Consider the following 13,069-nt stretch of genomic DNA (forward strand, 5'->3'; position numbering starts at 1 on the left):
ATTCAGTATTTTTGTTTATAGATTTATTCTTTAGTATTCTTTACAAAGAATCATCTCCTAGACCTTAAATTTCTAGTATTTCTTAAACTTATCAATAATTTTTATTTTAATGAATTCCTTCTCTGTTTAGGTTGTTTTTGTCATTTTCTAGCTCTTTAGGTTAATTTACTTGTACTCTCATTGTAATTAGTGATATGATCATTACTTGAAATTTAACTAAGCTGGTTCCATTACTTTTGCTTCACTCTATTGGTGACAGAATTTCTGTGTATTTAGCAAGCTGAACGTTGGTAGCAGGATGACAGCACGGACCCAGCAAGAAGAAGCAAGGTAGAAGCCCTCTTCCTCATCTTTACTTAGTCTTCTACTCTGAAAACACCAGAATGGCCTTTGTATAAAGGGAATCAGAATCTCTGCCTTGTGTATCACCAGGTCTGAATACAGATGATAACATGGGAAAAAAATATCAAACCACTTAGGAGCTTGGTAAATGTAAGGCTGTAAGAACAGAAGAGAGAACTTCTTAGTAGTAGCCTGGTTAAACTCTACATGACAGTATTTGATACATTTTTCTCTTTCTTGAAATATTTTTCTCTTTCTTGGAAGAGGACTGGTGGAATAATGATAAAACAACAAGAAGAAAGTGTGTGTGTGTGTGTGTGTGTGTGTGCGTGCATGCATGTGTGTGCACTCATGCACGCACGCATGGTATGAGAGGACAGACTAGAAGGAAGCATGTCTTGGAGATGACAGGGCATAAGTGTACAATTAAGAGGAGGACGTGCATGCATGTGTGTGCACTCATGCACGCACGCATGGTATGAGAGAAGGACAGACTAGAAGGAAGCATGTCTTGGAGATGACAGGGCATAAGTGTACAATTAAGAGGAGGGAAGTGTATGCCGATTTTTCAGATTTAGCCCAAACTCTTGGTTCCTTTTTCTACACCCACCTAAGGCTATAACTGCTTTTAAAACATTTTATTAGGAGAACTCTAGTATATAAAAAGACAGCCTACCTGCAGAGGAACAAAAATCTCTCTCTTAATGGAGGATGAACAGTGAGACTGATTTAAGTGCAGCCACTTAGAAACATAAGAGAATGAAGAGTGTTAGCGTGTTTGTCATTAATGTGCCAAGTTCAAGTGTTTAGTTGCCTTTGGAATTGGCCTTCTATTTCCAGAAGTTCTTTTGTCACTAGGATTCCAACTCTAATAAAAATGCCTGACCAACTTCTACTGTCAGAGAGTGAGAAGTTGGATCCTGTCCACTCTGCAAAGAGCCCTGGTTTAGGGAAGCTTCCTTGGCTGCCATTTCATAAACAGACTTGCTGTGACTCTCTGACGTTGTGTCCCTATGTCCAGACTCCTTGGCAGCACTGAGAAGAAAACAGCAATTCTTTCCTAAATCTACACTGATGACTAAGCCTGTCTCATGAAAGGCAGATGGACACATAAGCAGGAGGCATTGTTGCTGTTCTTCATTCTCAAAAAACCTAAAAATTGTCTTAAGCTAAACACGACTCTCTTCTTCTCATATACATCCTCATAGTCCAAGGAAGTCAAACAAGTTCAGTATTAGCAACAACTACACAACTCTCAAAACAGTTTATGCATCATATCACATAATGCTAAGGAAGAGCCAATTGCAGAGTAAGCCCTTATTATATAGTAAATGGCTTCACACTATACAAAATGTCATACTAGTTTATTTTCTGTCTTTGAAGATAGGGAAGAAATTAATATCTTCCTTCAATAAAGGAGAACAATGATAATCAGAAATTAAATGGTTTAGCCAAGGTCATATGAGGACAGCCAGGAAAAAGAAAAATAGACTCTTATCTGTCATTTTACCTCCAGGAAAGTTTTAGTGTTCTTTAGTCTATTCATTTATTTTAAAGAATAAGAAGAATCAAAATTAAGCTTTTAAAAGACATCACGGAAGTAGAAAAAGCATCTCAGTGGTTTTAATAATTATATAAACACAAGTTAAAATAAATATAATACAATTATTAAATTGGTTAAAAATGAGTATGTTCAAAATTTTCCAATGACAAATAGGGTACAGTTTAATATGTGCTATAATTAATAATTATAATTAATGGTTATCAGAAAAGTCTTTGTAAAGAGATATAATAAGCAAAAGTCCTCTGAATTACATTACAGTTGATTCAGTACTATAAATCAAAGTATTTATGTTAAGGAGATAAATTAAAAAATAAAAAAAAATTTGGTTTTCTCCGAGGGTATTACTTATGATGTTAAAATATTAGAAAATATCTAATACTATTTGAAGGACAAATGGTTTTAAAATGTAGTGTATAAACATAATGTTTAAACAGATGAAAAGCTAAAAATGAAGATTATTACCTGTGGAAAGCTGTACACATATTTATATTAGGTTATTAAGTACAAAACAGAAAATAAAATGTGTGTAAAGATAATTATAATACCATATTGAATCAAATTTTTTAATCACAGTTATTTGTGCACAAGGATTTAAGAATTCAAGAAATATACTACAAATTATTAATGCTTTTATTAATATATTAATTATGTTAATAACCATGGAAAAAATTTGGAGGTGTGATTGGCATATTGTCTATAAATTATGTAAATAGTCCATTTAAATATCATAAATTTATCAATAAACACTTTTGGAAGAAATAAATGTAATTTATATTAGATCAGTTTGGGAACTGAAAGCAGAATAAAATCAGTTGGTCAAACACTGATGGTTCACACTCAGAAATAGTTCACTAATGCGCTAACTTCAATATTTTTACTTCAATAATGAAAAAAATTACAGGAATACTGACTGATGCCGAGGGGCTGGGTTCTTTCTGCTTTGCACAGAATGCCTTTTACACATCAATTTCGAGCACTATAACAGGAAGCAATCTTGTCAGGTCACACAGGAAGTACTTCCTGTTCTAAGTCTTTTCATTCCTAGACACAGACACACAACCGTAGGTTTATCCTTAGGCAAAATCTGTCTTCAAAGAAATTTGTTTCATCTTATTCTCCCTGTGTCCTTGACTTCTTTACACTTCCAGTGTGCAGCTTTCTGAACTCGTGAAACTTAGAAGAAATTACAGTGCTAATGCATCCATATGAGAGCATGAGGGCTGTGTGCTGAACTCAGAATCAATAACGAGGGCCCTTGAACAAAGCTTACGTGAATTCTGGATTCATTCAACATCCTTATACGGAACAAAAGTAAAAGAGGTAGCAAGGTTTTCAGAACTGGAATTCATCCAGCTCTTTCAATCACGTGATTAAGCACAATACAGTATCATGCAACCAAAGCAGGGGAGAAGTGCCATGAACTATCAGAAATGTTCGTCTGCAACAGAGATATAAATTCAGATATTAAATAGGTCCACACATCATCATCTTTTTTTTCCAAACATCTTAAAATTAATCTCACAATAACACTTTTTCCATTAATGACCTGAGCAGGTCAAATGTGCTTTAAAAGATTGCTTCCTTTCAATGTAAGGCGTCATCAGGGGGAAAAAAAAATCCCACAAACCATCCCCATTATACGGATGACAATACTAAGGCTTAGGAAGATCAGGTATCTTTCCCAAGGAGACAAAGCATTAAGTGTCAGAACCAAATTGAAGCTTATGTTCTTCTCAGAGTGTTATATTACTTCCTGATACTGTATCTAAGAGTTTTGGCTAATAAGAGATAATAAGACTCCCTGAAGAAGGCTGGCACAAAAGCACCACTGAAGCAGCAATACAGTTAAAAAGGGACGACACACACAGACAAGAGTGATACACACACACATGCAGACACCGTGGCCTGTAATTAATAAGTGGAAGAACAGACAGCTCTAGATGCTTCTGCAGCTCCCCTGAGATTTCTGAGAGAGCTCACAGCACTGAGCCATTCCAGAGTGGCGGTCCTGGGTCACTGTGAACGTCACTTTGTGCACACCATTTAAACGTGTCAGAGGGGAACCACGCAATGCCTTCCTTTTTCAATAAAGATGTCAAGGGTTGGTATTTAAAATATGTGCTAAAGTGGTAAGCTCTTGTTTTCTATACTTTTCTTATCTATAAATGTTTCTTCCAGAGCAAAAGAACATTATTGTGTTTGTCACATTTTGTACAAATTAAAACCATGTAGTGCTTCCTCAACAGGTAAGTAGATCTAGAAATGTAAACGACTAAATGCCTGGCTCTGACACTGATGTGGGACATAAGAAATCACTGTCCTCCTCTCCATCTGTCTGCATTCTCACTTTCTTGGCCAAAGTTAAGCAAATGACTTCCAGATATAAATTTTTCCAACTGTAATAGTATATTGCTTTTTAATCATGCTGTATATTTTTGAGTTGCTTTTTAAAGGAAAATGAAATAATATTGAGTTTAAACGATGCAAAATGATGTTTAATCCAATAATATCTTAATCTTGAAGAACTTTGAGATATGTACTAGAAGCCCCAGCATGACAATAAGCTAGAGATGTCAGTTTATGGAACGATACCAACCAAGGAAGGAACTCCAAAAAACTTGAATTTTGGAAATTTTCAAAGTTATGATTCCCAATACAGCACACCCAAGAATTTGTTTGGGTTGGAATGTCTTGGTACCAAAGGTCAAACCATGACGCCTTTGTGGATTTGCAAAAAAAAAGAAAAAGTGTTATTTTCCCCATTAACTTGCTAGGCAGATCAAAACCACGCAGAAAGAGAGCAAAGAAATACATTTCAGATTTTAAAAGTTTGCACTTATCCATCAACTTCCTCTTTGAAAGGATAGCTGAATGGATTAAATAGCCCTACCAAAAAGGTTAAGATAATGTGACTGAGAATTTTTTAAATCACCAGCTATATTACTAAAACATAGTTGTGTTATTTAAAAAAAAGAAAATAATCACTATTAGCTCCATAAGCATTGCTATTAATTTCCCTTTAAGGTGCTCTGTTATAAAGGGCTCTTTTGCATCACAGAAAAACCTACCTGATAAGGAGGTCACTTAAGAAACACTCGGAATAGACAAGAAATACAGGTGTTTGGAAGAGCACTGACAAGTCTTTCCCTAAGACACGATCAGGTGCATTCAGGTTGATATGGCTGTAGACAAAGTTTCCCTAATAAATACCTGGATTTCAAATGCAAGGTGAAATTTAGCAATAAGAGGTATGACTCCACTGCTTGGAAAGCCTTTTGATCCCTGAGGGAGAAGCATGTTAAGCTTGTATATACTGTACATGCATGAAAGCCATAGGTTGGCGATCTTCCCAGCAGACTCACTTACTGAAAGGAGCCCTACCTACCTCAATGCACTTTTTGACTTCATATGAGTTGGAAATACAGGGGGAAAGTACGATAGGTCAACTTACACAAAAACATACCTTTTGAAGTTTGCTTAGGAATAAAGATCAGCTGGCTACATTCAATCTGGAGTGACTGGCATTGGGCCAAAGAAGACAAGGCCCTTGAGAGAAAATGTGGTGGAACTTACAATGTAGCAGGGCTCACAGTAGGCCTTCTTCTCCACGGCATAGAAAGGCTGCCCTCGGAGCTTGTTGTTGCAGATGATGCAGGTAAAACAGTCCACGTGGAAGACCTGATCCATGGCAGTGCATCCTGTGCCTTCTCCAACTACATTTTCCCCACAGCGAGCACAGCGGCCTGAGAGGAAAAAAGAGCACTGGTTGTTAAGGACAAACAAGGAATTCCTCACCCCTCCTAAAGAAGCCAATATGGGAGAGGCAGCAGATTGATTAATACTGCCAGCGGCAGTAATAGAACCATGCAAGAAAGATTATCATACAGTCACCACTCACTCTGTAAAGCCAGGGTGATAGGACTTTATGAGTCAATTGAGGAGATTGAGCAAAGGTCACAGAGAAAGTGGTAAGACAGAACTCAGGTATCTGACTCCGAGACCAGTGTTTGGCCTCTAACACTACTTACGAGTGTGTATAAAGGAAACAACTCAGGATGCTTGGACTGAAAGGTATAATCGAAGAAACAGTCCAGGAAAGCCTTTCTCCTTGGAGACTTCATGCATCCAGTCAGAATGTGAAGGATCTGGGTCCAACTCAAACTTTGATTCCTCTCCCAAAAGCCCTGGTGGCTAAACTTTAGTAATGAGCCCTCATTGGTAGGTAAATCATGAGGTAGCCTCTTTTATTTCCAGATCACTCTGACTGTTAAGAAAATTCTCCATCATGTTGAGCCAGCATGCATCTTCATTCTAACGGCTACCTAAAAGCGCTAGCTCTGTGTTCTGGGGTCTTGCGAAAGAAGTCTCATCTCTTGGACCTGACACCTTTTTAGACACTACAGTTCAGTTAGCACGGCATCTAACATATGTTCTGAGTTTGAACATCCCTAAATCATAAAAATCCCAAGTACTGCGGGCTTTTGACTCCCTCATGGCCCTGGTTCTTCCATGAACCACTACCTAGAATGCTGCAAAATTATAGCATTCTTAAATTGATTAACAGACATTTGCCCTGTATATGGACATAAAATTAGGTTTGACACACTGTTTTAAATTATAACAATAAAATATAATTTAAGACAAAAGAGACACTGTGGTAGTTGTGATTGATAGGTTTTCCTGTCTCCATCATGGGAATCTTGAGTCAGAAGGCAAGTCCTCATCACATTTGCTTCTTTAGCCTTTGTCTTCAAATTTAAAAATACCAAAAGATAATTACAGACCACTGGGGAATGTCAACAATAATTTTTTCATGCTTTTTCACACAACTTATAATAAAGGTAGTTTCATGCACGCTGGACATTTTTCTCAGTGCTCCCCATGTATCAGTAACAACTTATGTGTAGATAATGTTATCATTTCTATTGTGCAGGTGAGGAAAAAGTCATAAAAAATGTTTCAATACGATCAAATCCAGGCAGTTTAGCTTCAGTTTCTGTGCTCTTACCTACTCTGCGGTTTTGTTTTTTCCTACTTGTATGCACCAGGATTAATACAGATTTGGCATTATGGCTTGTGCTGGAGACATTTCTCACTGAAGACTGCTTTCAGCACTCCATCACACTGGATTGACAACCATCTCACACTCAAAAAATGAAAGGGCTCAATGTCTCAACTTGGGGAAAAGAAGAAGTAAATATACTTCTAATTCTCTCTGGCTGCATTTGGCCCTGGAGAGCATTTCTTCATATTCTATTGCAGGATTGGAATGTGTCTTTTAAATAAGGCTCAAACTAGCCATGTTTTTTTTTTCTAAGAAATGAGAACTATTAAGCATTGGAAAAATAGTTAAGTTCTTGGAAACTGAGCTGTCTCTGGTAGAACTGATATTATTACAAAGGTGCAATATCATATCCTTGACATTTGATAAAACGTCTGTATAATAATTGTAATAGAGTCTTTATGACTGGGCTTACAAACTTCTACCCAAGAGTTGTTGTACTATTTTTATTATGTTGTATAATTTAGAAAAATATCTTTAGAGCATTGTACTTCCCCTGCTTATAGTGTAAAAATTAAGGTAGTTTCTATAACACTATTTTGTGATTACTTTGGAAACAGAAAAACCAAAAACCTTATTGGTGAATAAAGTGAATAGGCCCTGTTTGAAAATGATACTAAACTTCTGAGACCTCCCTATCACCAAATGATAAAATTCCATTACAGAAAAAATATTGAGGATTAAGGGGCAGTTAGATTACCAATCCATGTGATCATTAAGAACACATAGGATTTCTATGAAAATTGTAATGTTACATTATAAACTTGTTAAATGCAGGTCAACAAAATTATTTTTCTATATTAATATCTGGCTTTCTGGAAATAAAAATGGATCACTTAATAAGATATCAGGAACCCCTGGGGATCTGAGGATGACAGTTTGCAAAACAAAATAAAACAAAACAAAAAAATATTCTAGTAAAATGGTGTCAACTATTGGTCTAGGTGGTCTGCTAGGCAATTAGCTATAGTAATTTGATTTATATCAGAGATGGCAACCTTTTAGAGCTTTCAATGATACAAACAGCCCACTGTTTGCCATAGCTTTGGTACCACTGAACTAGAACCTGAATATACAAACTAACATCTGGAATCTAAGAGCTTGAACCTCCATGACAAGGAGAGTTTCTTAGCTATCCACAAAGATAAGGGAACAAATTTCAATCGCTGCTTTAGAGGGCAAGGTTAGGGTGGAAATATAAGCTTTGAAACTGTCCATCTATTCAGCAGATACCGAGTGCTACTCCTTGTCTAGTACTATAGTCTGCCTCTGTATGACATGCAGAAATGGGTTAGATGTTAGCTGTGAATTTTAGATTCACTCTGAGACTACATACATTCAAAAATCACATGGCAAAATGTGCAACATGTGAGAAGAAAGCGCTATGAAAATATAAAAGGAAAATCACATATAAGACACTGGAGTTTGCCTTTAAAGAATGGAATTTTGATAGGTAGAGATGGACAAGAGAAAAAACATCTAGATTTTTCAAAGAAGGAATGTGTTTCTGTGACTTCCAGGATGCAAAAACACTAAGGTGCTTTGTGATGGTACAAAAGGTTTTGTCTTCTTAGCTATGAAAGTAGATATTTCCATTATGTTTTGGAGAAAATTCTTCCTGAGTGTGTCAGGCTAATACACTGGACTGAGCCATGACTAGCCCTGCTGTCTTCTGTACTTTTCCTATCCTTGGGATAAATTGGGGGCACCAGCCTTGAGGGCAGTCAGTCTGGCACCTTAAAATTCACAAGCACAGAGAAAAGAGCGAAGAATCAAAATTAAAAATAGCCCTACACATCAGCAACACAGAAAAGGTGCCCGAATGTTCTCCTTTCACATTAACAAAAATTGACAAACTTTGCCTCAGAATGTAAAGAAAGCTACTTAAGCATACTGTAGTTTTGCCCTGAGAAGGACTCACACTACACTATTAAAAGCATACCACAACCTTAACGCCCTTTTAGGCAAGGATCTCAGCACAAAAACCAACAATGAAAACAAACAAAGGAAAAACAAAAAACCCAGAGGAATGATACCAAACTTCAAGGTACCCAAGCCTGGAGGACACAACAGAGTAAGGTAGTGAGAAGCTGGGGCCCAGACTGGGGGTGGGGGGTCAGTAGGAGTTCTGTGGCAATGCTCAGCATAGCAGGTCAAAGGAACCAATGGTTGAGAATGAGGGAGCCTGTGCACTGTCAGTCAGTCAAGTCACATGAAATCTTGACCCACCAAAAGCCTGCGTATGTGAGTGCATGTGTGTGTGGTCTTAGATTGTCTGTGGTGCCAGCCGTAGGCTCTTCCTACAACTCACCCGCTCTTGCCCACGTACAGCAACCTCGTCCATGTCTCTGAAGACCACGGCACTATCTAAACAAGGTTCCATGACTCATAGGCCACCTAAATTCACTTACTCTTACAAAGGGAAAAATCTTCAGGCAAGTTCCAGTAATCGAGCTAAATCTGGAAGGTTAGAATTTGAGCATCTTGTTATAGTCAAGGCATCACTGGAGAGTGACATTCCTTAAAATCAACACATTAAGCCAGCGAGATCAAGTAATGGGATATGTTTTCATATTTATTTAGTATCATTATTTTGAATTTTTTTATAATTTGCAAAGGGCTGGGGATGAAGCTCAATGCAAAGACCTGATAACCAGTGCTGCAACAACAATAAAACATTTTTAAATCAAGTTTACTGGTACATTTCAGGTATACAATACAGTTACATTCATAATTGGGAACTTGTGCCTTTACATGATGTAAATTGGTTCTTTTTTCCCCATTCCCCTGCCCAACCTTCAACCCCTCTACCCCTCCCTATTTACAAAGATTGTTTCCATTTTTTCCTTTTCTCATATTTTTTCCTTTCCCTTCTTTCCTTTCCTCTACTCCTTCCACTTCCCCTACCACTTTAGACCTTTTCTTATTTCACATTATCAATTATGAGTTTTTATCCTTATTTCCACTTTTAGTTTCTCACACAAGAGAAAACTATTTAGTATTTATACTCGTATGTCCTATTTATTTCACTTAAGACTATGGCCTCAGAATGCATCCATTTAGTTGTAAATGTCTCTAGTGTCTCATTATTTATGGCTGAGTAGTACATACATATCTATAGCTATATATCACATATATAACATCTTCTTTATCCAGTCTCCAGTTGGTGGGCAGTTGGACTGTTTCCAAGCTTTAGCTAATACAAAATGTGCAGCTATAAACATGGGTGTACATATACTGCTGTGATATGATTCTTTTAATTCTTTTGGGAATATACCCAGCAGAGGAATAGCTGGGTAAAATAGGAACTCGACTCCTAGTTTTTTGGACCTCCATATTGATTTCCACAGTGGTTGTACCAGTCTGCACTCCCATCAACAAAAGGGTTCCTATCTCCCCACAACCCCACCAGCACTTTTTTATTGGTTGATTTCTTGATAGCAGCCGTTCTTTCTGGGGTGAGGTGGAATCTCAGTGTTGTTTTCATCTGCATCTCTCAAATGGTTGGTGATATTGAACATTTTTTCATATATTTATTTGCTGCTTTTACTTCTTTCTTTGAAAAATGTCTATTCATTTCAGATGCCCATTTTGAATTGGGTCTTTATATTTGGGGCATTTTATTTTTTAAAGTTCTTTATATATGGTAGATAGTAGTCCTCTGTCTGATGAACAGCTGATAAATTTTTTTCCCCACATTGTAGGTTGTCTCTTAGCTCTGCTGATGGTTTCTCTTGCAATGCAGAAGATTTTTAAAAAGATGAGATCCCAGTTGTTGATTCTTTGTGCTAGTTCCCATGCTACTGAGGTTTTTTCATAAAGTCTTTTCCTGTGCCAATGTCTTCAATTATACCTATCTTCCATCAAGTTTAGTGTTTCTGTTTTAATATTTAGATCTTTAACCCACTTCAATTTCAGTTTAGTGCATTATGATAGATAGGGGCCTACTTTAAATCTTTGACAGGTTGAAATCCAATTTTTCCAGTCCCATTTATTAAAGAGCTATCTTGCCTCTGGTGAAGATGTTTGGCTCCTTTGTCAAAGCTGAGGTAGCTGAGAATGTCTGGACTGTCTCTGCATCTTCTAATCTATTCCACTGAATCTTGGGTCCAACAAAACATTTTTTAGTTGATTACCACATGATTATTAATACAACAGTCCCTATATCTTGTTTTGCAGATGTTGCTTGTTTCTGAGGAGTGACTAAAAATGTCAATAACCATTTTGAGAGTTTGAGTGCGGTGCATGGAAATGACATACTTGCAAACTGCACATTATTCAAAGCCAAAATAAAAGTTAAATTACACAGTTATCTGCCCACTTTCTTCACATCTTATCATTTGAGTGAGAAATTGTGGTATAAGACAAAATTTTTTGTCTTTTATTGAGTTTATTGGTACATTTTAGGTACACAGTACAGTTACATTCATCACTGGGATCTTGTACCTTTACATGACAGGTCGTGGTTCTCATTTTTTCCACTTGTCCCTGCCCTCCCTTCATGCCCTCCTCCCTCCCCATTTACAAACACTTTATTTCCATTTTTTTTCATTTTCTCATATTTTTTTCTTTTTCCCTTATTACCCTCCCCCTACCCTTCCCACTTTCCCTACACCTTTAGCCCTTCAAAATGAGTATTATACATCTATGATGAATTGAGGCCTTACATCCATTTTCTCACTAAACACATTCTTCAATGCATTCTAGTTTTTTAAGTTTATTTTTTCTTAGTATATGTAATAAATAATAATTGCATTACTCTCTGAAGCTGTATATAAATCATATCTCTCTCTCTCTCTCTTTTTTGTTTGTTTTTTTTTTTTTTTTTTTTTTGGTACCAGAGATTGAACTCAGTTCCTTATGCTTGCAAGGCAGGCGGCGGAATATATGTATCATATCTTAATCATTTATATTCCCTTTTCCTCTCTACTCTTCTGTCTTCTCCACTCCTAGATTCCTGTCTGATCCCAACAAATTCTACCTCCATTTCTTCTCATCTACCATTTTATGTTGCTTTGTGTTTTTAATATGATGGGTTTATCATATAAGAGAGCAAGCAATATTTAAACTTCTATATCTGATATACTTCAAAAAGAGTCCAGTTTTAAATGTTGAATTAGCAAGATTAAATAAGAGCAGTGAAGTGGTAGGAAAGTATTCTTAGAAACAAAGCCTGCTCCAATTGATTTTTTATATGGCCCCTGGAGTTATCTTCCTAAAACACAGCCTAAATTAGAACTCATTCAGAACTTTCTTCTATTGAATGAAAAAAGAACTATATAATGATCACGTATCTTCTATGTGACAGGCCCATATGACATTCACTGTTGGTTTAGACATTTTCTAATCACCAAAGATTTTATTTCATAGGGCTATGTAACATCCGTATCATAACAGACAACCGTTTTCCTAGGCTGCTTATTTTCTTCGACAGTGATTCTCAACTTTGCCTGAATATACTGGAATCATCAGGGGAACTTTAAGAAATATACTGATCCCTGAGTCCCAGATTCATAAATTCTGCAAGACTGGGGTGAGATGTCACAGGATTGAACACTTTATGAGCTTTCTCAGTGATACCAATATTTAGCCAGGTTGAGCCACTGTTCTTGGGGGTATCTATTTCCGTACTTCTTGTCAGAAGAAAAATTAACAAGTATTGGCAAAACAGGTTTCATTTGCATGCAGAACAGGGACAGACTGTCCAGACATGAATTAGCTGAAAATAAAAGGAAATTTTTGTGGCATCATAAACAACACAAGCATCTCCCCACTGCTGCCTTTATGTCTTAGTATGAACAGTTTTCGATGGCTCTTCACCCAGCAAAAACACATGAATAGACACAGATATATTTTCTTATAAAAGTTTTGCTATAGGAAAATGGATACATATTGAAGATATACTCCTAAGTGAAATAAATAAGTCCCACATGTGTAAATACCGAATAGTTTCCCTGGTGTGAATATTCTGCAACAATGCATAAGATTCTAATAAGATTACTGACATTTAGAAATGGGAGGAAAGGAGCTAAAGATGTAGGGAAGGTGTGATACGTAGGGGAAGAACAAAAAGGGAAAAGAAAAAAATGTGAGAGAATGAA

General features: G+C 36.7%; 1 protein-coding gene across 13 annotated transcripts in view; it reads right to left on the reverse strand.

Moving 5' to 3' along the window:
* Positions 1–13,069, reverse strand: part of Lpp (LIM domain containing preferred translocation partner in lipoma) — a 612,241-nt gene that overhangs the window by 91,496 nt on the left and 507,676 nt on the right. For all 13 annotated transcript variants that reach the window (XM_010624126.3, XM_010624129.2, XM_010624124.2 and 10 more), the window contains one exon: positions 5,480–5,649. In XM_010624126.3, the coding sequence (XP_010622428.1) occupies positions 5,480–5,649 (170 nt within the window). The remainder of the gene's footprint in view (positions 1–5,479; positions 5,650–13,069) is intronic.

This window comes from Fukomys damarensis, unplaced genomic scaffold (assembly GCF_012274545.1).
Source record: "Fukomys damarensis isolate Sample0158 unplaced genomic scaffold, DMR_v1.0_HiC HiC_scaffold_12, whole genome shotgun sequence".
Classification (NCBI taxonomy): Eukaryota; Metazoa; Chordata; class Mammalia; order Rodentia; family Bathyergidae; genus Fukomys; species Fukomys damarensis.